This window comes from Mycteria americana, chromosome 9 (assembly GCF_035582795.1).
Source record: "Mycteria americana isolate JAX WOST 10 ecotype Jacksonville Zoo and Gardens chromosome 9, USCA_MyAme_1.0, whole genome shotgun sequence".
Taxonomy (NCBI): domain Eukaryota; kingdom Metazoa; phylum Chordata; class Aves; order Ciconiiformes; family Ciconiidae; genus Mycteria; species Mycteria americana.
In genome coordinates, this window is record NC_134373.1 from 26387601 (window position 1) to 26413549 (window position 25949).

Here is a 25949-nt window from a genome sequence, read left to right on the forward strand (position 1 = left end):
CCTGCCCGCCGCCGCCCCGCCGCGCTCAGCCCCCCGGCTCAGCCCCCCATGGCGGGACGCGCCGGGGGGCCGGGGGGGCCCTCGGCCCGCGGGGCGCGCTCCCCCGCCGCTCCCCAGGGCGCCCCGGGGCTCCGGGGCCGCGGCGGGCGTGGGCAGGGCTGGCCGGGCGAGCGGCGCTGCGGCTCCCGCGGGGCCCGCAGGCACATGGGGAGCCGCGGCCCCCCCGCCGCCCCCCGCCGCCGGTGTCGCCGGGCCGCCGGCGGAGCGGGCAGGGTCGCGGCCGGAGCGCCCCGGGAGCGCTGGGCGCGGAGCGGCGGCGGCGGCGGCTCTGCCTGGGATCGCGCTGCGCCGAGCATTACTCAGCGCCCGGAGCCCGAGTCCCGACACGTCCAGACAGGAGCCCGCGGGGGAAGGACGGGGCAGAGGGTGGCAGCGGGGCGGGGAGCCGGCGTGTCGCACGCAGCCTGCCGGGGAGGGAGCGGGCGGCGGGGGGGGCGAGCGCCGGCCGGGGGGAGCGGGCACGGCCGGCGGGGGAGTGGGCGCGGGGAGGGGGGGGCGCGGCGCGGGGTGGGCACGGCGTGGGGGAGCGTGCACGGGGAGTAGAGGGGGCGTGCGGTGCGGGGGGAGTGGGCACGGCGTGGGGAAGGAGTGCGCACGGGGAGGAGGGGGAGCGCACGGCGCGGGGGAGTGGGCACGGAGTGTGGGGTGAGCGTGCACAGCGTGGAGCAGTGTGTGTGGTGGGTGTGCACAGCGTGGAGGAGCGTGCGCAGGGAGTAGGGTAAGTGTGCGTGGCGTGGGGGAGCATGCACGGCGTGGGGATTGAGTGCGGTGAGGGCTGAGTGTACGTGGCACGGGGGCAAGCGTGCACAGTGTGGGGGGCTGTGCGTGGGGTGTGAGGTGGGTGTGCGTGGAGTGGGAGAATAGTCGCGGGGACTTGGGGGAGTGCGCAGTGTGGATGAGTGTGCACACGGCGTGGGGCGGGGTGCTGCGGGCATGGGGTGAGCGTGCACGGGGTGGAGGAGTGCGCACAGAGTGTGGGGTGAGTGTGCACAAGACGGGTAAGTGTGCGTGGCATGGGATAAGTAGACGCAAGGTGGGGGTGAATGTGCACAGCATGAGCGTGCTCAAAGCGTGGGTGTGGGGTGATTGTGCATGGCATGGGTGAGTGTGCACAGCATGCTTGAGTACGGGGGAGCGTGTGCGACGCACAGTGAGTATACACTGCACGGGTGAGTGTGCGTGGCAGGGTGAGTGCATGGGGCGTGGGGTGAGTGTGTATGGTGTGGGGCTAGTGTGCGTAGGGCATGGGTGAGTGTGCGTGGTGTGGTTGAGCGCCCACTCGGTACGGAGCGAGGGTGCGTGACATGGGGTGAGTGTGCATGGTGCGTGGCTTGCACATGGGAGGGGTGAGTGTGCATAGCGGGGTGAGTGTGCGTGCAGCATGGAGAAAGTGTGTGGTGAGGGCGAGCGTGCATGGAGCGTGGCGTGACTGTGCACAGCCTAGTGTGAGTGTGCATGGGGTGCGGGGTGAGTGTGCACGGGATGTGAGGTGAGTGTGTGCAATGTGGGCGAGTGTAGACAGCGTGGATTGAGTGTGCTTGGGGCATAGGGTGAATGTGCAGGGTGTAGGATGAGTGTGCATGGCATGAGTAAGTGTGCACAGGGTATGGAGAGAGTGTGCATGGTGTGGGGAATGAGTGTGCATGCAGAGGGTGAATACATGGGGCATGGAGTGAGTGTGCACAGGGAGAAGGGTGTGCATAGCGTGGGATATGTGGGGGGTATGAGGAGTGGGGATGAGTGTGCCCGTGGTGTGGGGTGTGCACAGGATGCTGGGGGTGCACAGGGGCATCGGGGTACGTGCACGGGGGCTGGGGGTGCCTGGCATGAGCTGGGGGTTTGCAGGAAAGTGTCCCGGATGGTGTGAGGTGTGTGGGCACCTGTCTGCGTGCACAGGGGTGGTGCGAGCGTGAATGGCACGTGCTGGGGGTGTGACTCTGTGTGTGTGGGCACAGAGCATGGCCATGTAGAGCCCATGGAGGCACGGGGCTGGTTTTGGCCTCCCCCAGCCCAGTGCCGGGGCCGGGAAAGCAGCACCGTGGGGCCGATGCCTTTGGAGGAGCTGCAGCTGTGGCTCTGGCTTCCCTTGACGGGGCCGCTGAGCGCTCCCTGCCTCGATTTCCCCACGAGCCGTCCTGGGCTGGGCACCCAGGTTGTGCCTGTCTCCTTGGCACCATCACCCCAATGCTCGGGGGTCCCACTGGGCAGGGGGTCTTTCATCTGGGAGCCGTGCGGTGGCCTTGCAGGCTGTCCCTGTGTCCTGCTGCTCCTCCCTTGGGGACAGGAGGGTGGCCCTGGGAAAGCCTGGGGTAACTCAGCGAGCACCATCTGCCCCAATGCAGCCCCTTCCTGGCCATGGGGACACTTGGTGTCCCCTGAGTTTGGGTCCCCACCCTGGGGCTAGGGGGGCTTTTCTTGGGCGCTGGTGGCTGGGGGGTGGCAGGCAGTGCCCCCGCAGCTCCCCGGTGTCCCCAGCCGCCACGGCCCACGCCACACTGGTGTTCGCGCCATAAACAGCCGGGCGGCAGCTGGCAAAGCACTCTCCCCCCGGGCGGGCACCGCGCATCTCTGTGCCGGCACAGCAGCACTGGCGGGGGCTGCCAGCACTGCTTGCGTGTCGGTTCCTGTTTGCACCGGGGAGGAAAATGCATTTCCTTTGGGAAATGAGTTGCAATCTGGGGTTGGGCCCGAAGGCTGTGCTGTGCCCACTGGGGACTCTGGGTGCAGGGGGGTGGCATCCCCACTTTTGCAGTCCTGGGGGTGCTGGCTGTTCTCCTACCCCCAGCTCTGCTCCCGAGCTGTGGGCAGGTGGGAGAACTGGCATGGGGCCAGCATCTACCCTCCAACTTCCCTGCCCACGCAGCTTGGCAGGAGGGGGGTTGCAGACCCTTCTGTCCCTGAGAGAGGTCCCTTGCACAGCATGCCCTCAGCATCACTGCTCCCATAGCTGCTGCCCTCCTGAATCCCCCCCAGCACCCAGCGGATGATGTGGGGTGTCCCACAGGAGTTTGGTACTGATGTCAGGACCCACCCCAGCCACCCTGCCACCGTGGGATGCTTGTCCCCTTGCTGCAGACTTTGGCTGATGGGAGGTGCGGTGTGTCAGGAATGGGCAGAGCACACTTGGAGGGGTGACACTCACTGGACCCCGATGTAAGGGCCACTGCGCCTGCCCTCTCCACCTCCTCCCGCCCAAGACCTGACTCCCACTCTCCATTTCCCCTCCCGCACCCTCTGGTACAGGCTGGCTGGACCCCCCCTAGCAGGTGGGGGGGACGCAGGGGAGCAGCCCCCTCTGCCAGGCAGCACCCTGGCTCGGGTGTCCCCAGCAGGTCATCGCCACCCCCTGCTTTCTCAGGCCACCCCAGGGGTTACACCGAGGCATGCGCTGCCCTTGACCTGGACCCACTGGAGGGTGTCCTGGAGGCTCCTTTTGGGGGTTCCCCAGCGAGAGCGGGGCTCCTTCCCACCAGAAGGCAACTCCTGTGGCTCTGGGGACCCTGGCACCCGGGCTCTGGGAGCGCAGTTGTTTGTGTGTTCGTTAGGATCTTGCGCACAAATAAAATGCCAAGGCAAATCAGAGGGGAAACGCTTTCATCCTCCTCCAGCCCTTAATGACATAATCGCTTCCCAGAGCGGGTGTCTCACTCGCACGCTCCTGCTGACTTGGGGAGGAGGCCGGCCGCTGCGTCCCACCGTCTCAGCACTCGCAGCAGGGGCAGGCGGGGGAGGACCTGTTTCCTCATGTCCCAGCAACGTCTTGGGGCTGAAGAAGAGCCAGGTGAGCCCTTTGCTCCAGCTTTTCTTCTGCGTCACGCGGGCAAAGCCCTTAAGCACAAGATTAAGCATCTGTTGTGGCCCGGGAAACCGGGGGCCTTAGGGACAGGATCTGGCCCCTCTGAGCAGGGATGGGCGCAGGCAGGCCTGTCAGGCTGGCGGAGGATGCTCTCTGGTCCTGATGGGAGCATCAAGGCTCAGGGCAAAAGCTGGGCCTTCTGTGAGCACCACATCTGTCCTTGTCACTGCTGCAGCTCCCCGGTTGGGGACGCAGGGCCATGGGGCTGTGGGACCTGCCACCTCCCAGCTTCTCTCCCATTTCCAGCACCCCTCAGCAGCCCCACGCTCTGCAGAGCCTAGCCAGGGATGTGGAAAGCACTCAGAGCTGGCATGGAGGGTGTTGCTCCCCAGGGCCAGGGCAGGAACGGTGATGGGGGTCCCTGGCACAGGGCACCATGGGGAGACACCTTGGAGCTTTCCTGCCCAGGCCAAAGCACCCAGGCTGTTCCCGTCCTTCAGCAGCTTACGTGGTGCCCCAGCATGTGCTTTGTGCAGGGGACTGGGGAAGCATCCATCCCTCTTCCTCTCCATCCTCCTTCCCTCCATCCTTCTATCCCTCTGTCCCTCCATCCCTCCTACCATCCCTCTGTCCTTCTGTCCCTCTCGCCATCCCTCCATCTCTACACCCCACATCCTCCTGCCCAGCTCCCAGGCTGCCTGCACTTTCCCTGCTCCTTTCCCCTTCCCTTGTGCAGGAGCAGGTCCTGCCAGCACCCCATGCCACAGGCTCCACACCCCCAGGAGAATGGGGCTAGGTCTTCTGTTGTCACCTCCATCAGGACCCCTTTCCAGCACCTCTCGATGCAGCCCATGGCTTGCTGGCTCTGTTCCCCACTTCCCTCCTGGCAGGTCCCCTCCTTTAGCCCCTTCTGCCTTGGGATAAGCAACCTCCAAGCCCTGTGCCCTGGACAATCATGCGGTGGTTTTCATAGGCACTGGATGGAGGGTCTCTGGCATCGCCTTGGAGCAGAGGGCCATCTCTCTGGGGCTTTGGGATGTCCAAGGATGACCCCCTAGAGACCCATGGCAGGGAAGGGCAGGGGTCAAGGTCTCTGTGCTGTATCACGCTGCTCCCACTTGATCTCACAGACTGGCTCCAGGCCCATGGATGGGACCGGGGGACAGCATGGGGAGAGATGGGGAGAGACCAGCCTGCTCCAGCCAAGTGCAGTCCTGGCCATGCCGCAGCCTTGGAGGGGCTGATGGCCCCCGGGACCACCAGGTCCAGCCAGTCTGTGCAGGATGGGGCAGCTCCGCTAACAAAGAGCAGGGGTGCAGGGGGAAGCACGGGGGAAGCACTGGGGAACCCCAAAGCATGGTGGAGCAGGGGGATGGACAAAGATGGAGAAGCACCAGGACAGACACTCAGTCTGATGCCATCAGGACCAGGAGTCCAGAGGGGAAGGGTGCTGGGAGCTGCACGGCTTGCAGTCTGCAGCGGGGCATGCAAGCCGCTGAGGAGGAGGAGGAAGGAGAGGTTCGCCAGGAGCCCATGCACTCATCCGGCCTTCGCAGTCCTGCAGCATGGCCTTCCTCGCTCCCCTGCCCAGCAGCACCCACAGGACCGGAGCGACGGCTGCATGAGTCAGGGCTGGGTGTGGGGTCGGGCGACCCTGCCTTTTGCGGCAGCGTTAGTCACCGTGCCAAGCCGCCCCAGCCCGGCAGCACCTGAGCCCCCAGCATCGCTGCCCTCCCGCTGGCTCACACCCTGCGACCTGCCCGAGTTCGCTCGCCATGACTCAGGAGCCAACCGCACGGCCACCCGGCCGGCCTGGCCAGTCCTCCTGGCTGCCCGGGGCTGGGGCGCTGGCAGGGCCCGGGGCAGCGGGTGCACGCCAGCCCCAGCACCGGGACTCAGCCTCGCTGCCCCTCGCGTCAGGGTGGAGAGGCAGGATGTGGCAGCCTCCAGCCATCCCCGGGAGCATTCTTGCAGTGAGGCAGAGCTCCCATCCTCATCCTCCTCCCAGCACCCGGCAGTGGGTGCCACAGTGGCAGCAGGGTGCAGGGAAGGGGTTTGAAGCCCCTCTGTGGGTACCATCCCACGGGACCCTCGAATGCCGGGGCTGGGGCAGGCTCCCACCCACGCTGCCTGCCCCACACCACAGGGACTGGCTGTGCAGGGGGGCACCCCGTGGCAGAGCAGCCTCCGAGCTGGTTGGGGTGCTGGTATGACTGAGATGGGGGATCCCAGCCCTTGCACTGCCTCTGGCGAGGAGAGCGCATCCCCAGAGGGCCAAGCCGCCAGCTGGGGCGGTGGGGAGGTGGCTGGATCAGGACTGGCCAAGCACGTCCGTGCGGCACTGCCACGGGCATCTCTCCCCCGCAGGGAGGGATGCACGGCCCCGGGGATGGGTGAAGGGTGCTGGTCCCCACGCGGGGTGAGCAGGCCATGGAGTTGCCTCAGCAGCCCCTTCTCCCACGGCTCCCCCCTCCGGGGGTAGGCATAGTCAGAGCCTCAGAGCCCCCTCCCCGGAGACGGAGGATGGCTGCTGCCTTCACTACAGGGTGAGTAATGAGGCCGTGGGAGCAGAGGGGATTTGGGTAAGGCAAGATGTTGGTAGATAAAAACGGGACCCAGGAGTGGGGTGTCTCTGCGGTGGCCCTCTGCCGGAGGGGCTGAGGGGTGCCCGGGGGGGCCCAGCTCTCTGCCAGCCTCCAGAGCCCACCACCCTTGCAGATGCTGCTTAGTGTGCACCATGCTGGCGTGGCCAGCCCTGGCGTGTCGGGGCTGCACGGGCAGAGCCGGGGCCAGACACCAGAATGAGTCAAGGAAGGAAAGGCTGGGGGACACAGAGCCCTCGCAGTCACAGCCACCATCCCCAAACAGCATGCCTGGGGGTCCTTACGCACCCCATCTCCTGCCTGTTGAGGGCTCATGCCCACTGCCTGCACCCTGCTTTGGGTGCCCCGGGTCCCAGCACATCCCCTTGCCTGGGTGCTTGGAGATGCTGCAGCAGGGCTGGCCTGGACACCCCCCCCCCGCAGCACCCATCTCCCCCCTGCCAGAGGCAGCCACTCCGCACACCAGAGCCATCCAGGGAACAGGGCAGAGCCGGGAGCAGGGAGCTGGCGTGGGTGAGCAGAGCCCCGTGGCAGGCAGGGATGAGCCAGACCCTCCTGGGCAGGTCAGGGTGGATGTGACCCCGTGGCTGCATGGGTGACGTCTGTCACTGGGAGCTGGAGTGGGGACAGAGGAAGACAGTTGCAGGCAGGTCCCTGGAGGGAGCAGCAGAGCCTCGAGAAGGAGAGCTAGAGGCCTCTGGGGAGAGCAGGGCTGGGCAGGCAGGAGCCCTGGCCGGGACCCAGCTCCACTGGCCGGGCAGCCCCTTGCTCGGCACCCAGCAATGAGCAGGGAGAGGGACCACAACCACAAAAAAGGGGTTTGTCAGTGGTTTCGGGTGCTGCTGTCCGAGCCTTCCCTCGGCTGAGCTGGTATCCGGGTTTCTCAGCCTCCCCCTCACAGGCCTATCTGCGTTACTTCAAACTTTCCTAAAAAGCTTCTTTTTTTTGGCAAAAACGTTCTATTTTTGGTCTCAGTCCAGAGGGATTTTTTTTTCAAGTTTGATTGAATTAATCTGTCCGGCTGTTTTCAACTTGGGCAATCGAAGGGAAAATTGTGCTCTTCCCGTTTGAAAAAAAAAATAAAATGAATCCATTAATGTTACAGAGCTTTGGGATTCTTTTTTTTTTTTTTTTAACCCAAATATTATAAACTTCCTTTTTTTCCCTTGGGAAGATCCTGCAAGTTTTGCAATGTAAACTGCCCAGCACCAGGGATCTGGACTACACACGCACATGTACGGCTACACTCCCAGACTCCGCAGCTACACGTGGCACCCCCGTGGCTACCCTTGTGCACCCCTGGCTCACACCAGCCCCCCACAGCTGGGTCCTGCCCGAGCACTGCCCCCAAGAGCATGGGGCCAAGAGTTTGGGAAGGAGTCAGGGGGCTCATAGATACTCACATGCGCACTCCCACGCACTTTCTCCCAAGTACAGTCCCACGCACCCCCATACGCATACACCCCCATGCGCACAAGTCGCCATGTACAGCTCCCCAAGCACAGCTGCCTGCACGCCCCCGTGAACCTCCACGAACCCCCGTGCACACCCACGTTCATGCAGCCCCACGCGCGTTCCCCCGTGCGCACCCCTGTACGCTCCCCACCATGCCCTCCCGTACACACCCCCGTGCATCCCGGACATCCCCATGCTCCCCCATGCACACCCCCGACGCCCCCCCATGCACTTCCCCATGCTTCCCATGCACATACACCCCCGGACACCCCCATGCACCCCCCCGTGCCCTCTCTCCGTGTCCCCCACGCACCCCCCCGCACACTCCCCGTGCCCGCTCCCCACGCCCCCCATGTCCCCCATGCCCCCCTCCGCCCCCCCGCACGCTCCCCGTGCCCCCCCGCACCCCCGGCCCCCCCGCCGTGCCGTGCCGTGCCGCAGCTCCCCCTGGCGGCCGCCCGGGGCCTCGCCGGCCGCCCCGCCCCGCATCCCGGGTTGCCATGGCGACGGCGGGGATGCTGAGCCCCCCCGGGCTGGGACCTGCGGGCTCTTGAGGGATTTCAGCGGGCTCCTGGGGGTCTGGAGAGCTGGGGGACTTTTAGGATTCTGGGGGGCTCCCGGGGCACTGCTGGGGACCGGGGGGCTGCTAGCGGGGTGAGGGGCTCCTGGGGACTGCTGGGGCGCTTCTAGGAGTCTGGGACGGGGTCCTAGGGGAGGGGGAGCTCTTGGGGAGCTCCTGGAGGCCTGAGGAGCTGGGGGGACTGCTAGGGAGCTCTGCTGGCTCTTCAGCCCTCTCCAGACCACTGGGCCAGGTCCAGACCCTGCCTGGCTACCAGCATCACCTGCCTATGTCAGGGCCCCTCCTGGCTACCAAAGGAATGGATTTGGCTCTGCCAGCTCGGGGCCAGCAGGGAGCAGTGGCAGGGATTTGGCAGCCCCCACAAGAGCTAACCCTCCTCCACAGTTGGGCAGGCACTTGGAGATATCCTGGAGATGCAGAGGAGTCACCGTACAATCGTGTGTCTCTCTCCAAGTGAGAACCCCTTGCCCCTGCGCTAGCTCTGTTTTCCAGCTTCTTCCCTGTCCACATTTTTGGCTTTTGTGGTCTCCAGCTTTCAGAAGCTGTGATTTGGGGCAATGGCAGAGAGGACGCAGGTCAGATCCCCTGCTCACAAGAACTACCTGTCTTCCCCAGGCTTCCTCCAGAGCCATGTCCATGCAGCAAGGAGCATGAAAGCAGCCCATTGTGGGGAAACTGAGGCAGGCTCCAGGGAAGGAGCTTACTGAAGGTCAGAGGTGGGACAGAGGTCTACCAGGCTCAACCCATGCACTCCGACGTCTCACAGAGAGATTCAGAACCACCCAGCATAACTGGCCTCAGCCTGGGATGGCTCCAGGGGGAAAGCAGGGGTGACCCAAAGTTTCACAGGACCTGCCTGAACTGAGCTTCCCTGATGGGCAGCCCAGGGCTTGAGGTGTGCTCTGGTGTTTCTAATTCAAAGGAACCTGCTCAGCCTACGAAATGTGTCCCCACATCTCCCAGCACACAGACCCTGCATCTCTGCAGCCCCTTTCCTGCAGGGCCCTCCTGCACCCACGCATTCCTCCCTGTCCCAGACACACCTGCACAGACACAGTAAGACATGTGCAAACAAACATGCTCATGCACACAGGCACACATGGGGACAATGTCACCGGCACACACATGCTGACAATTTGCCGTGTATTCATAGACATGCACGAAGACATGCGGGCCAACTTGTTTACACACCCACGAGGTGCTCACACGCACAGTGATGGGTGTGCACGCAAGTTCACATGCACACATATGGTTGTGAACACGCACAGACGTGTTACCTGTGCGCGCATACACACGCACACCGAGCTGCTTGCATGCACAGGTACCTTCACCCACACCCACCCAGCCCTGCTCCCACCCATGTGTTCCCACAGGCAGGCGCGTGGCTGGGAGTTCCTGGGAGCCCCGTGTGCCTTCCCTCTCCCAGCACCACTGTGGGCAAGCCAGGAGGGAATTTCCAGCTGCAAAGCTGCAGCTGACAGATTTAGAGGCTCCCGCCCCGGTGCTCACTGGGCCAAGTTAATGGTTCACCAGCACCCTGCTTCCCCTGCCCTTCCCCACTGGCTGCCCGGGGGTGGGTGAAGAGGGACCCGCTGGTGGGCATCACCAGCACCCCACTGCAGCTCCCCTTGCCTTGCAGTGTGCCCAGCGCTGTGAGCTCAGCTCCTGCCCTGCCTGGCAGTACCCAGTGCGTGGGGCATTGCCTGCCTTGGCTGAAAGCCCGGGTAGCCCTTTTGCAGAGGGGTGGATGGGCAAAGCCCCTGTGCCCTGCATTGCTGCGGCATGGAGGGCAGGCACAGGAGCGTGGACCTCTGCCCAGGCTCTGGCTCTGCTGACATCCCTCGGGGGCTCCTCTGCTCAATGTGGCATTGCCAGCTGAGCAGGCGCTGCGCACACACGTTCCCCTTTGCAGTTACCTAAACCCACACGCTGGGTAAGGCTGGAGAAACCAGTTCCCGCGGGCTCCTTGCAGGATGGGAGGGACCCCCTCAGAAACCCCTGGAGCCTCTGGAGCAGAGGGATGGCAGCCTGCCCTGCTGGGCAGCCAGGCGGGCTGCTCCTCGCCCTGTGTTTGCCCACGAGGGGCACAGGCTGATCAGGTTACCAAGACAGGCCTGGCACCATGCCGGCCAGGTGAGGCTGCACGTGGCCCACGGCATGCCAAGCGAATGCCTTGCATGCCACCAAGCCAACAGTGTCAGCGGCATGCAGGGCTTCTCCGTGCCAGGCCCTGCAACAGGGACTGCAGTGACAGTGGTTGAAGACGGAGTGAAAAGAATAGAGGATACCTTCAGGAAACTCACAGCCCATCACCACGGTGTCAGGGTAACTAGCCGTAGCTCCTGCACGAGCGGTGAGCGGAGGGACCGTGGATGGCAGGTCACCGCAAACATCCCAGGTCAAGTGGTCGCGGGACACAAACTGGCATCGCCAAGCGACGGTGGCCACGGATGATGGGAGGAGAGCACCCACCCAGCCTGGGGGCTGCAGAGCGGGACAGGAGAGCACTCACACTCATCTCCTGGCTCTACAACCACGGAGAAAAGCAGAGAGTGGATAAAAGATGAGCCGGGCTCTGCCACGGGTCCCAGCATGGCCAGCAAGAACAGGAGGCTGGAGGAAGTCTGGCTGATTGGGACTCACGGCCAGGGCAGGATGGCTTTCTGGCCGGTCCTTTCCCGGTATGGCGGTCAGCGCTTCCCAGCCCTCCCCAGGAAGTGCTGTGGCACACCGGCTTTAAATAGCTTTATTAGTGGAACCTCTGTGGGGATGCCAGGCAGCCCCACGCTGTACCCCGGGGAAGCCGGGACTCCCCGGGGTACAGAGCTGGGCTCACCCCCACCGTCCCTGCCACCGGCTCAGCCTGTCTCTGTCCCGGGGGGCCACAGCGTGAGCCTGGGGGTGGCCCCCTAAATTGTCCTCGCCTGACCCCAGGCCATCAGACGCAGAGGCTGAGCTCCTGACGGACGGAGCACTTGCGGCACTGCACCACGCAGCACCAGTGGAAGCGGCAAAGGCAGTTCTCCTCCAGCACCACCGTCTCGTCCCGGTGCCCTCGCCCGCAGCACAGCAGGTCGCACCCACTCGTGTCCATGGCTGTGCTGTTGCAGATGCGGCCCCGGGTGCCCAGCGAGCCTGTCTTACGGTTAGCCGAGCAGAAATCAGGTGAGTCGGCCGAGTAGATGAGGTCCTGCTTGTCAGGAGGCTTGATGTTGTCGCCCACGGGGATGAGGGTTTTCCCGTCATTGCCTCCCATCACCTTGAAAGCCCCGTTGAAGCGCTCGAGCAGGCGGTCCCCCACCTCGCGGAAATGGGGCATCTTCCGCCAGCAGGTCCGCAGGGTGCAGGAGCCCGACAGCCCGTGGCATTTGCACTCTGTCCTCATGTAGCTGCGCACCGCCTGGGGAAGAGACAGTGATGGTCAGCCCTCGGTCCCCCGCCTCCCCGCACAGTACCCCCAGCCAAAATCCTGCCTCTTGGTGCTGCCCTGGCCCGGGGAGAGGGTGCTGGGGGGGGCACAGGGGATTTCCAAAGCACCTGCAAAGGGCTCATGAAAGATATCGGGTCCATATTTCACCAGAAGTTGGTGCAGGTACATGGCTTGGGGGAGATAAAGGTGGAGGGCTGAGCTGGGTAGGGGCACGGGGGGGTGATGTTTGTGGAGTGCAGGGAGGCAGAGGCCTTACCAAGCGCCCAGCTTCGTTGTTGTGCAGGTCGATAAGAGCGCGGATGTCATTTTTGCCTTTCTTGCTCTTGGCATCCATGAACTGCTGGGATTTCTCGTAGCCGAATTGCACGTCGTCCCCGCAGCCCCCCCACTCCCAGGCTGTGCCCTCCATGCCCGGACCCGCCGTGGGCGAGGGGGGAGCCCGGCTCCGCGTCAGCTCACAGCCGCACTGCAGCAGCTCGCCCATGCTGCAGGCCTGCGTGATGGCGTGGCTCACCCCGGCCGCCGTGATGGCATACACGAAGGCTGTCTCCCGGATATCTGCAGAGGAACAGCCAGGGCCGGGATGCAGGGTCAGCTTTGGCAAAGACTGCAAGCAAAGCATCCCCCCGTCGACGTCCCATGGGGGCTCGGACCTCCCCTTCTCCTCCTTCGTCTGTGCTCCAGACTTGGTGCTGTTCCTCAGGTGATGTACCCACCCTGGGACAGGCTGCCTGGGGCGGGAGCTGTCTCTTGCGAGCAGATATACAGAATTTGGGGGATGGCCAGGCCCTACCAGCATTCCTCCACCCCAGCTGTAGGGTCGTAGAGGCAACAAATCTCCTGCCTCCCCTTGCAAGGGTGGGTGCTGCCCCATAGGAAAGGGGGGGAGCTCAGACAGCAGGGGGGGTCCTGGGTGACCAGGAAGCTGTGGGTACACAGCTTCCTCACAGTACCCTGCAACGTCCCTCCAAGCAGTAAAAATCCCACCCCCAGCTGCAGGCTGGCACCTGGAGAGAAGTGCAGCGAGGGACACCACGGGTGCCGCTCACCCCTCTGCAGGGTGGCAGTGATGAAGCTGTGCCGCCCGCTCTCCCCCCCATACCCGCTTTGCCACGGGGCACTGCCTGCCCCCCTCCCTCTGCCGGCACAGCCTCCACCCTGCAGGATTATTTATTATTAGTATTTGCTCCTGTCTCTCTCTGCTCCGGGACACGAATTCCAAGCATCTTTCCCCTGCCCGGACCTGCCGCTCGCAGCCACAGCCAGCGGGGGATTCTGGCAGCAGGGGTGCGGCGCCCTACTTGGGGGGCTCCCGCGCTCCCCCCACCCCGTGCCAGGCGAGCCCCTGCCCACCCGAACGCCAGGGCAGGGCTGGCCCAGGGTGGTGGTGCGCAGGGGGTGCCTGGGGCATGGGGACGGAGGGGAAGGTGTGTTTTGGGGGGTGCCCCATGCCTCCATCTCCAGCACTCTGACTGGGGGGGCTGTGGGAAGAGGGGTTCCTGGGCACCAGCTCCATGAGCGGCTCCTCCACAAGCCCATGCAGCACCTGATTCCCACTGGTGTTGGTAGGAACTAAGCACACGGGTGCCTTTCCAGCAGTGCCACCCCGGGGACGGGTGTCCCCTGCCCTGACCCTCCTGCCCCCGCTAAGCCACACGACCACTCGCCTGCTCCCACCCGGGGCTGGCAAAGCCCTCAGCGACAGCCCGCGGCTGGTAGAGGTCCCCATGCCACCCTGCCAGCCGGGGCCCCAGGGGATGCCGCTCCTCTGACAGCTCCTCCAGACACGTGGCTGCCCCCAGGACAGCCTGCCCTGGCACGCCGTGCCTGGCACAGGCGGCGGGGAGGGAAGGGGGGACGGCCGCGACTGCACCGGGGAGGCCACAGCTGGGAACCAGGGCCCACTGCAGCATCCTTGGAAAGAAGAGGCTGTCAGATGGGAGGTGACCACCCGACGGCAGCTGGGAACCCCAAAAATGCTGGGATGGTTTATGCAGTCCCTGCTGGCTTACAGGGAGGCTGGTGCCTGCTGGCACCTCTCAGTGCAGGGCCAGCTCTCTGTTTCTGACACCCACGATGCAGCCTTGGGGACTCCATGCCTCTAGCTGGGATGTCCCATGTCCTCAGAGTGCCAGAGACTCCCAAACTCACCACTGTCCCCAGAACGCTGCTCATCTCCACTGCCCCAGCAGTGAGGCTGGGCCAAACAGAGCGCGGTGGCTCCTTCAGCATCCCCATGCCTGATGCACCTGCATCTCCTCCAACACAAGCTGCCCCCAGGTACCCGACAGCTCATCTGCCAGCATCACCCACTCGCCACCTGGTCTGGCCCTGGCATCCTGGCACCACCCCGCTTCCAGCCTGGAGCCCTGCCTGGCACAGATCCCACCTGCCTTGCTCCCAGGTCGGTGTGAACATGGGTGACTCCAGGGGCAGGAGTGTCCCCTGTGTGCCCTGGCTCTCTGCCCCTCGACTGAATACACCTCCCTGTGTTGGGGGGAACCCACACTTGCAAATCAGCTTCTTAAATGAGCCTGCCCCTCCGCCATGGGCCAGTGTCTCCCTCGGGGCCCCAGCTGTGCTCCCCGCTGGTACCCACAGCTGCCGGGTGCCCAGGGTGCTCTCCCCTTGCCAATGCCCCCAGGGAGGCCACCCTGACCCCCTGCAAGGCCCAAGGGCATACCTGCTCTGCCTTGGCCTGGCGGATGCACCAGCAGGAGATGTGATGGCTGAGGAGACTGGGGCTCTCTCCAGCATCTTCATCCACGCGGCACAGGGACCAACATGGGAACGGGGGCAGGACTATACTCAGCACCTACTAAGTGGCCCTACCAGGGTGCTTCGAGCGTCCCCCCCTTCCCTGTCCACCCCCCAGCCTCTCCCTGGGGAGCGTGGCAGGGCTTTCCCACCCCTTACAGACTCACGGGTGCCCTCTTGCTCTGCCCCTGCTCTGGCTTTGATGCAGCTGGGCTTGGCCCACTGTATCCACCTGGCTGGGACCTGCCCATCCCTCCCTGCCACCCCGCCCCTGTCCCTTGGGGTGACACCAGGGTGCCCATCCAGGGACACAGGGACGGAGGCCAAGCACTCCTCTCCTCTGCGCCCTGCAAGGCCAGGAGAAGGGATCTGCAGGGCACCCAGCGGGGCGAGGGGCAGCTCCCAGGGGCTGCGCGCTGCCTCCCACCCGGGCCCCTTCCCCCAGCACACCCCGGGGTCCCAGGGGAGCAGTAAATCACTGCCAGACGAGGGTGCATTCTTGGGCTTTGTGAAGCCCCGTGCTGTCTGGGAGCATTGGTAATTGCTTCATTACAACACGGGGAGACATGTCCCGGCAGTAAAACCTCAGCGTGACTGCACCGGGGAGCACTGAGCAACCCCCTACACACACACACACACACACACACACAGGTTTGCACGCCCACACACACACACAGGTTTGCACGCCCAGACTCTGCTCCAGGAGTCCCGGGGAGGCACGTGACTGGGTGGCTGGAGGCTTTTTGGGAGATGGGAGGCTGAGGAAGCGCTGTCCTTACCCTGCTGCAGAATCTTGCCGAAGTACTTGCTGTGGCTGGTGCAGTTCCAGCGGCGGAAGCGGAATTGGTACTGGCACTCCCGGACGCCCAGCTTAGTGCCCTTGGCCACCTCCTGCACGATCTCTGGCTCCAGCTGGCACAGCTCCGCCTGCTTCCCCGCCAGCCGCTTCGTCTTGCGGCAGATGCTGTTGGGGTCCATGACCAGGGGGCTCCCCACTGCCCTGCAGGAGGGAGAGCGAGCAGAGCAAAACCAGCATCCGAGCCCAGGGGGGACCAGGGTGGGGACGGCACCTGGCCAGACCTGCTCCCAGGGACAGTGTGGGGCCGCAGGGCAGTGCCGGCTCAGCGCTGAGCCTGGGTGACAAGGGGACAGTGAGGGGTATGCAGGGAGGGCAGGACAAAAGGTATGCGTGGCACCTGCATGCCAGCACCCTCGGGATACCTTGCCCTGCCCAGCCAGTCAGGGAATGAGGAAGATCCCCAACTGTGGGGCTGGCTGGAGGATGATGCTGGCACATGCCACTCCACACCCTGAAGCCCTTGGAGTGATGGCGGTGTCCCTGATGGGAGGTGGCAGAGATGCTGTGCAGCTCAGCACCTGCTCTTTGGGTCTGGCGCTGACCCGGCACAGCTCTGGCATCGTGGTGTGACCAACGTCCAGTGCAGCTGCAGCTCCCGGACCCCCCCGTGGGCACAGCGGGGAGCCCAGCCAGTGCTCTTGGTCCGCCTCCCTCTCTCCAGAGGGGCTCACTGCTTTATCCTGTGGGAGACGAGCCGAGTGACCTTGCTGGTGATAAAGCCCCTTGGCTGCTGGCCAAGCTCCCATGCTCGCCTTCCCCTACCCAGCCACCGGCCCCGGGGAACAGAGCCGCGGGCGGGCGCAGGCACGCGAGGGAGGGATGCAGGTGGCATCGCCAGCCCTGCCAATGCCAGCGCGGGAGGGCAAGTCTTGGCTGGGCCCATGCCAGAGGCGGCTCCTCCTCACCAGCACAGCTGGAGCGAGGTGCCTGGCTCTCCGGGCTGGGAGGCAAAGTCTGAGCACGACGCCGCACTCCCCGGCATGCCGCTGGCTACAGAAACTCCTGTACTTTCCCCACACATTTCGCCTGGAGTGCCCTCCGTGGCACGGCTCTCGCAGCTGCGCAGCCTGCCAGCGCCATGCCCCGTGCCGGGGCGGGCAATGCTCCAGCTCCGCCGCAGGCAACGCCGGAGCCGCAGCAGGCAGAGGGCAGGCATGTTGCGCTGACGGCCTCCCGCCCACGTCGCCCATCCTGTGGCACGGACACCGCGTGGCCACGGGCCACCCGAATTTAGCACATGCCAAACACAGCCCCAACTCAGCCCCCCCCTCACCTCCAGGGCCACTCCCGTTGGGCTCAGGGCTCGTCCTGCTCGATAACGTGATTTTCCTGGCTGTGGGTGCCCACAGGACCCCAGGGCTGGACTCAGCATCCCCCAGCGCTTTGAGATGCCCGAGGACTGCGAGGCCACGTCCCCTGGGGTCTCCTGGGGAGCAGCCCCTGGGCAGCCCGTGCTGCCGGCAGCCCCACTTGCTGGGGAGCACCAGCTGCGCTGCAGCTTCCAAACCCAGACCTTTATAGTCTGGCCAAGCCCCAGGGGCTCAAAAATCACAAGCTGAATCTCAGTGTTTAACTATGTTCTGGGTTTCCTTTTTGCTCTCGCGCAGCTGGGGGGCTGTGTTCAGGACACCAGGCTGCAGGACTTCGCTTGCCACCCTGCCCCTGGTGCAAACCCCCTCTGAGCTCCTTGTTTGAAGCTCAAGGTCCTGCCAGGGTCCCCCTGTCCCACGTCAGGCTCCCAAGATGCACCCATCTCCTGCCCACCAAACCCCAGCTGGGTTTGGGGAGGTCGAGCCGTCTCGCACAGCCTGGAAAAGAAGCCCTTATGCTTTGGCTGGAGGTTTAAAGGGTTAAACAGCTAAATTGAGAGGCATAGCTTGGAAAGGTGACCTCCAGCAGGGAAACTGAGGCAAGTCCACACCGCTGCTGGGGAGCACCCATCTCCCTTGGCTCCCCGCAGCTCGGTTTCCCTTTGCTGCATGATGCACGGGCACCTCTGCAAAGCGATGGGGCAGCTGGGGAAGCACCACGGGGCTGTGGCTGGGCTGGCACAGGCCCCCCATCGATGGGGAAACAGAGGCCCACGGGGAAAGCCACCAGCGAGCCTGTCCAGTCCCATCCCACGATGACTACATGGGGATTCAAGCCTCCATGCCAGGCTCGGAGCTTGCCCTCCTTGGGGACCGTGGGCTCCCAACATCCCCAATGGGACAGCGGAGGTTTGTCCGCCTGCTCCGGCAGGGTGGGGAAGAAGGGGAGCCGGGCCGGGACTTTCATTAAGAGACGACTCTTTGTACTCATATAAAACGATGCGCCAGCCCCCCGGGGCCATCAGATCAAATGCTGAACTGCGGCTCACCCCGGCCCGCCGGATCAGGCCGAGAAGAAGAGCTCAGCCCCGTGGGGCCGGGGGGCGGCAGGCGGCTCGCCAGCACCACGGGGGTCCCCACCCATGGCCGGGGCGGCGGCGAGGCCAGCGGGAGGGCGCGGGAGCTCGCCGGCCATGCCGACGAGGCATGGGGTGGGCTGCCTAAGTCCGGCGCGATATTAATTTCCGCTGGGCTCCGCTTTCTGGCGCGGGGAGGCTGCTGGGAGCCCGAGAGCTGTTTTGTTTCGGAGGGTTTAGGGGGGGGGGGGGCGGGCGGGGGGAGACAAGGGCAAGAAAAATGCTGCCAAACTGCTACCGCTTTGGCAAGGGCTCCGGCGCGGGGCCCAGATCTGCCTGAGCTTGTCCTGCTCCAAGGCCTCCCGCATCTACAATTAAGGTGCCCCACCTCTGCCGCCGGGCACTCCTCCCCCTGCCCTGGTGAAGGAACCGGGTCGCCAGCCCGGCTCCCCCCAGCCCGCCCGGGGCATCCCGGCCCCCCGCCGTCTGCCGTCCGGCAGCCCCCGGCCAGGCTCGGCGCCTCGGCAGCATCCCTCCCGCCTGCCCCCAGCGCCCTTCGCCTGCTGCCGGAACTGCCGCCACGTCGCTGCCGCCTTGGCCCGAAAGGAGCCAGGAGGATGAGCCCCGCTTTTGTCCCTGATTCCCAGCACCCCTGTGCAAGGGAAACAACCCCCATTGCTGAAAGGGGAAACTGAGGCACAGAAGAGGAGCTGCAACGTGCTGCCAACCTGCTGCTGTCACCCCTTCGGCTGCCGGAGCTGCAGCCTGAGCCCGGTCCAGGTGACACACGGGAACAGGAGTCACTGGGGCTTCTGATGCAAGCCCTATACTCTGGATGCGATCCCCACTGTGAGAGAGCTGAGGCCTCCTAAAAGCCATAATCACCAGCTTTTCCGACTCAGCTCAGGGTCATGGAGCCTCCAGTATGTCCCAGTCTGGTTCCCAGCCAAAATCATAGACCAAGGAGCCTGGCACAAGTCCCCATCTCCCCCTTGGACATGGGGATGGTGTGGAGCAGGGCTTCTGGCCCCTGCCAGCGGACCGTGATCGAGGGGAGCCAGTGGGGTCCCGGTTTGCAGGGAGCCGATGGAGAGGGGCTGGCAAAGCCATTCAGTGAGGAAGAGGATGGTCAGCCTTCACAAATGGCACCCACATCTTGGGTGGAAAAATGTCTCCTTTGGTCCCGATGGCCCTGAAACCCTGAGGGAGAGCGGCAGTTGTGCCGTGCCAGCTCCACGTGGGACCGGCCAGGTCTGTCCCCCTTGAGTACTGCTGCCCAGGCATTCCCGTGTGGCAAGGGGACCCAGCTGTGCAGTAGCAAGGGCATGGCTTGCCTCGCATCTACTGCTCCATCCAAGCCCCTGGATGCCTTCATGAGGGGCATGCAGGGTGCCAGGGCACCCGGCCAATTTCCCCGAGCCCACAGGCACTTCTCCACCTGCCTGGAGAGGCGAGAGCCGCAGGATGCCAGCCCTGGAGAGCCAAGCCCCATCCCCGGGGGGACAGGCCACCCGGCATCCCACGCAGTGGTGTCACACTCAGTGACAGCCCTGCAAGGAAATCAGACCTGACGGGAGCCCATCTCTTTCCAAGCTGTGGAAGCAGGGTGAGGGGGGACACACATGAATTTTCACTCGTCTGGCTTTCCCTTCATCCCACGCAGGCGTGCGGCGGGTACCCGGCCCCTCACCCGGGGCAATGCGTGGGTGCTGCCACTAACCGGGGCAGCCAGGTGTGGAAAGCGGAGCAGGAGGCACACAGGGGGTGAGTAAGCAGCAAGTCACTGCCCTGGGGGGCACGGCTGGGGCTCTGCTGCTGAGAAGCACCGGGGGCACCGAGGGAGCGGGAAATGCCGTGGGTTGGGGAGAGCAGGGTGACCCCGTTCCCTGCCCTCCTCCTCGCACCTCCTCAGCAAGGATGGGATGCAAATAGCTGGGAAGCCGCCTAAAGGAAAGGGGTTTTGGCGTAGCATGGCGTCAACCCATGGGCCTGCCGGCTGCAGGGTCAATGCTGAGGCCGGGCGCTCGCGAGCAGGAGCTGCCCAAGCTTGTGCTGCGGGTACCAGGGGGATGGAGGGAGCACGTGCCCGCAGAGGCAGCCATCCCGAAGCTGTGTCCAAGCCCTGGAGGGGGTGGGATGAGAAGAAAGCGGTCCACCCACCCCTGGTCACTGCATCCTTCCTCCGGGCACTCATGGAGGCTGGAGCTGGGGTGGCATGAGTGCTGGGCCAGCATATGGCCAAGTGTGGGTGCCACGTGTGGTGGCAGGACCCTGTACATCCGTGATCCCACCTGAGTGAATATGGAGGTGCGCCCAGCTCTGCCCAGCACCCTCCTGCACCCGGGGGATTTGAAGGGGTCAAGCCTCTGATGCAAAGCCTGGCCGAGCCCTCCAGCCTGGGGCATGTGCAGGGCAGGGCTGGGCAGCCTGGGTGTCACTGTGGGAGAGCGGAGGGGACCAGGAGTAGGGACAAGGGTTGGCATGGGGGAAAGCTCAGTTGTCTTTAGGGGAGGACATAAGTAGCTCAATTCTGGAGCCGGTTCCATTTCAAAGAGTGCAAAGGAAACATTTTCCCTTTGAAAAACCCAGTGGGTCAGCGGCTGCCCCAGAAGATGCCACTGGGCAGGGGCTCCCGCACTGGGAGGTGCTTTGCTGCCCACACGGCACTGCTCTGGGGGTGAGGGCATGCCCGGGACGGCAGGGCAGCCCAGTCTGCCGGGTGCCGTGGGGGGCCGTGGGCTGTGGGGTGGCAGGTTTGGGTCAGCAGGCCTGGGAGGTGACTCACGATGCTCACCCCAAAGCATGCAGGCAGGGCCCTACAGCCCAGCAGCCTGCCCTTACAGGCTCCACGCAGTGTGGGTGCTGGTCAGGGCGACAGAGGAGAGGGGGAGGCCATCAGCGCATGAAACCCACCTGGAGGTGTGTGGCTTTGGGGGGCATGGGGCTAGGACCCTCTCAAGCAGGGGTGCAGCCATGGGTGCCAGCGGATGGGTCCTCCCTGAGCTGGCATCTGGAGAAGCTGTACGGAGAGCTGGAGACGTACTGCCCATGGGCATGCATGGGAAGGGGATGCAGGGCAGGTATCCGTCCCTCCAGGCCCCCTCAGACCCACGGCTGGAGCAGAGAACATCTCACCCGGGATGGTTTTCCCCCTCGTTCTCTCTTCCACCTCCGAGCTGCTCTCAGCCATGCCCACAGAGAGCCGATGGGCACTGGGGCACTGGGGCAGCCTGGTTTTGCTCATCCCCATCCCCATGATGCCTCCATCCTTGCGAGCACAGCCCAACCACAAACTGGCTCAGCTGAAATCCTGCCCTGAACCTGCCCGGGGCTCCTGAGACACCAGGGTTGCCTGTCCCATATCCCTGCACCCTCCACGCCAGCCTGGGAGCCCCAGGCAGTCCCTACTTGTCCTGCTCAGGAAGGAATTGCTGTTGCACAAGGGGACGGATGAGAAACATGAAAAGATGAAGGGAGGAGGAAGAAAGAGATTTCTACAGAGCTGGTGGGAACAAGGGGAGCCTATTCCCTGCAGCCTGGCACTAACCAAGGGACCGGCAGCACCTGAATGACACATCTTCCCCATCAGTACTGACCATAGCTGGCACCCCTCTGCCATGGAAAGGTCCGTATGTCTGCCTGTCCCCCTGTCCCTCTGCCTCTTCTTAGACACAGGGGCACAGGGGGTATAGGACAAGGATGACTGTATCTGCAGTGAGCCCTCTGGGGACATCCCACCACAATGAAGATGCTCTTTCTCAGGCTACGATGTCATCAGCATGATGTCACTGCTCAGACTTCGCACCTGAACCTTTCTCTGTAGCTGCAGCCATCTGCCAGGATCCCAACTGGTGCCATCACCACGCCAAGCCCTGCTGTGTGCCTGGGCTGGGGACCATGCCCCCCCAGCCCCAGCCCCGCTGCGCTCTGCCATGCCACTCTCACAAATCTGTTTGTTTGTCACCAGCGTGGGAGAAAATGCCTCAAACAGGCAGTCCCTGCATGTACCCCCTGCACAGCCAATGCACCCAGGGTGGGATGGAGGTGGGGGGTAAAGACCTTCCTTTCCTGCCCAGGGGAACATGCCCCCTTGGCTAAGCACCCACGGGTGCCCCAGGTGAGTGCGCAGAGATGCACACACAAAGGTGTGCCACCAATGCATCGGTGACAGGAACAGTAAGGAACAGCTCTACCAATGCCACCAACCCTGGAGCTTCCAGGAGCCTTTGGCACAACACACAGCTGCCCCCCTGAACCCCTTCCTCACCAAAAGCAAAACACACCGACAACAGTGCTACCCAGACCTGGGAGAGGGGATGGGTACTGGGAGAAGGAGCACGGGAAGATACCCATCTCGAGCTGACTCGAAGGGATGGCCAGTGCCTGGACCTCTCTCCCCCGCATGGGAAGAGCTCCCTGGAAATGAGGGATGATCTCAACTGGGGGCCAGAGATCCCAAGCTCTGGGGGAAACAGCTCATGAATCAGCCGGCTGCTCTAGTGCCCGGTCCCGGGAAGCCCGGCACGTCCGTTTGGTGGTGCTGGTGGCCTCATCCACACATCACCTCCTCCCGCTCGCTGGCTCCGGAGCGAAGCAGAGTGCGTGCTGGCGATCCCCCTGCGGCTGCTCCGCTGTGCCGCTGCCCGACACATTCGGCTGCACTGCGTGCAGCTGGGTTATTATTCTTAAATTAAAGGTTCCTTTTCTTCTTCTTTTTTAAGAGAAGAAAAAAACAAGTTTGACCCCTTGCCCTCCTCTGCCAAATACTGCTAATCTCCCCAAGCCGGTGCTGCCAGCACACGCACGGCATGATCACGGCACCAGCAGGACCCGGGCTCGGCAGCGAGACATGGCTCTGGGCAGCTGGGGTGGGGGGCAGCGGTACCCCAGCACCCTGCCCTTGCCGGTGCCATCTGCCTGCCCCTGAATTGAAGGCAAAGAGAGCTCCCGCAGTCTGAGAATTAGCCAGGGGAAAACCAGCAGGATGGACCGTGCCCCGGGATGGCGCAGCTACCCCAGGATGGGTGGCGGGGAGCAGGGGGACCCTCAGCATGCACCCGACCCCGGCCAGGGCTCGTCCGACCTTGTTCTCCCCTCCTCTAGCAAAAAAACAAGGCAAGCCCCTCTGAGACCTGTGTCAACACCTTCCCCAGCAATAAACACAGTGCTTGGGCTCCAGGGCTAAACTCTTAGCTGGTTTAAAACCATCTGTAATGGCACGATTTATACCCACCAAGGCCCCCCCCACTTTTGCCCTGCACCCCTGCAGCCAGGGCTAGAGAAGGGGATGGAGCTGCGGAATAAATCACTGGTGGGCAGGCAGGGGACCGGGAGGGGAAAGGCTTATGGAGAGCTTTATTTTAGGGGTCAAAAGAGTGTGACAATGTGGAGACGAATAGCCTCAGATAATGAATGATAGCCCGGACGGCACGCCGGGGAGCTGGAATCTAAGCACTTAAAACCGGATAAAGACAGGCTGGGTGAAATTCTTAATAGATTTAAATAGTTCATGTTTCGACAGATACCTGGGCTTTCCAAGGCTGGGTCCCAGCTCTGCGCCTGTAATGAATCCCCCACCCCCTCCGGTATCCTGCAAGGCACCGTCTCTGCGTCTCTGCCTTTGATGAAGGCACCATTACAAACAGGGGTTTTGTCCCCGCCATGTCCAGGCCACCGCTTGGGAGGGGACACCGTAAGGACCCTCGGGCTTTTAATTAAAGTTGACTTATTGGAGGGGTCTGGAGGCCCCTACCCCCCCTTTCCCACCCCGCAGGCACACAACTCTCCCAGGCTGCGGGCTTGGGGTGCGGGGAGGCAGGCTGCAGCTCTCTCCACAGGACCTGGGTGCCCCGTACTCCCGGGGATCGCCCAGCCTGCTGTCCCCAACGTGCTCGTGTGCCCGAACCCCGACAGCGTGGGGGTGCCCCCGAGCTGGGTCCACCTGGCCAGCAAGCAGCGGTCCCCACCCAAGGCGTGCCCTGGGTGTAGGGGACTCTGTCCCCAAGCTGGGGTGGGGGGACCACCCCCGGAGAGCGGGGGACCCTGCGCGCCCTCCTGGCACCCACCCCGGGATGTCCTACTCACCACCAGAGACCGATGATGTTGGCGGGGCAGAGGAGGATGAAGAAGAGCCCCAGCTGGGTCCGGGAGGAAGGCAGCATCCTGCCAGGGCTGGGGGGAGCGCCGAGCCCCCTCCGCGCCCCCCGCGGCGAGCCGGGCAGCCGGGCTCGCCGCCGCCCCGAGGGTCCGGCCGGGGCCCCGGCGGGTGGGTGCCCGCTGCCTCCCTCCGCCGGGCCGGGGCGGGCGGGCACCGCGGCCGGCGGGGCTGGGCTGGGCTGGGGCTGGGGCTGGGGCTGGGGCTGGGGCTGGGGCTGGGCTGGGCTGGGCAGGCACCTCCGGGCGGCTGGAGCGCGGCGCGGAGGCTGCTCCGGAGAAGGAGGAGGAGGGACGGGGCTGCGAAAGCATCTGCCTCCGACAGGGAAACCGGAGCCCGGGGGGACGGACAGGGCGGGCCGGGCGGGGGGACTCCTGGGTGCCAAGCTCGGCTCCCGGCGCGCAGCCACGGCCACGGCGTGGGCACGGGCACGGCCACGGCCACGGGCACCCTCCGGCAGCGGGCCGGTAGCCAGAGCCTGCCCGGCCCCGCGACCCGCCACCGCGCTTGGACGCGCACCACTTCAGCGGGGTCCGGGCCGCACAGCCCCGTCCCCCGCAGCCCCGAGGACCTGGCACGGCCCCGCCTGGCACAGCCCGGCTCAGCCCTGCAGCCCTTGCGGGAGCCTGCCTGGCACAGCCCTGCCTGGCTCGGCTCAGGGTCCTGGCACGGCCCTGCCAAACCTGACCCGGCCTCGAGGTCTCCCCCCAGCACCTGCCCGTTGCTCTCCTGTCCGACCCTGACACCCCTGGCGTGGCCTTGCCCAAATCTGGTGCCCCTGCATTGCCCCCCAGCACAGCCCTACCTGGCCCCTGTCCCTGTACTGGACCCACCACTACTGCCACAAGCCTGGCTCTGTGGCACTGCCTGCCCTCGGACCAGGCTGTCCTGCCTGGGGACGCTGGACGAGTGACCCCCCAAGCATCCCCAGCACTCGGCTCCAGCTCTTCTGGGGAGACATCCCTGGGGCAGGGGGACACGCAGGTGGGTCACGGGAGCAAGCCCCAGGAGCAAAGAGACCAGGAGAAGAGTGCAGGGAGAGCTGGCTTGTTTATGGTGATCTCATCTCAGGTGCAGCCGGGACCCAGGAGGGAGACAGCCCCCAGCACCGATCACAGCAGGCAGCAGGAGCTGCCTGGGGCAGGAGGAAGCTGAGGGGCCTGGGAGGTAACGGGAAGGCCACCCCAGGGCTGAGCAGCTGGGGACAGGAGGAGCTGGTGCCCGTAGGCTGCCATCCCAATTTTCTCCCCCCTCTGCAGCCTCAGGAATGGTTTCCCAGGGTTCATCCCAGGGCCCTGGGTCTCCACTTCCTCTTGCACCATCCGTGACTCACTGCAGAGCTTGGGGATGCAGCTCCCAGCCCTGCAGCATCAGGGCCATGGACCCTGGGGCTGGGACAGCCTCCCTGGGGGACCCTGATCCACCTCTGCACCCACCTCTGCTGAGCATCCATCCAGCCCACCGGGTTAAAACAGGGTTTCTGCCACCAGAGATGGGCAAAGCAGCACACCCTCACTGCTGGTGAGCTCACCCCTCCCTCCAGGAAAGATCTGGGCTCTGTCCCCCTTCCTGGGAGGTACCACCCCCCATCCCCTGCCCATCTCTAGCCCCTGGCTTGCCCATCAGTGCTCCCCTTGCCCCCATCACCAGCGGCTTCTCCCCTTCACCCGAGCACACTCATTCCCCATCAGAAGCATTTGGTGGTGAATGACTCAGGTTTTATCTGCGGCTTGGCACACTTCTCTCCCTCCTGGGCGCAGGAGGTAAGAGACTCCCACCACCTCCGGAGGTTTCCCACCTGCTCCTTCCCTGCCCTCCCACACAGGGATCGGGCTCCCAGTCTGCACTCTTGGCACGGTGACCAGGATT

At 64.5% G+C, this 25949-nt stretch overlaps 1 protein-coding gene across 2 annotated transcripts; it reads right to left on the reverse strand.

The window, feature by feature from the left end:
- Positions 1 to 11432: 11432 nt before the first annotated feature.
- Positions 11433 to 24391, reverse strand: WNT6 (Wnt family member 6). 2 transcript variants are annotated; one of them, XM_075511927.1, is made up of 5 exons: positions 24309 to 24391; positions 24011 to 24273; positions 15461 to 15676; positions 12181 to 12482; positions 11433 to 11894 (listed from the first exon to the last, which is right to left on the reverse strand). In XM_075511927.1, the coding sequence occupies exons 1-5, from the start codon at positions 24389 to 24391 to the stop codon at positions 11433 to 11435; spliced, it is 1326 nt and encodes a 441-aa protein (XP_075368042.1). The 2 variants fall into 2 exon arrangements, with proteins under 2 accessions (XP_075368042.1, XP_075368043.1); XM_075511928.1 differs by lacking the exon at positions 24309 to 24391 and having other exon boundaries at positions 15461 to 15681; positions 24011 to 24087.
- Positions 24392 to 25949: the final 1558 nt, after the last annotated feature.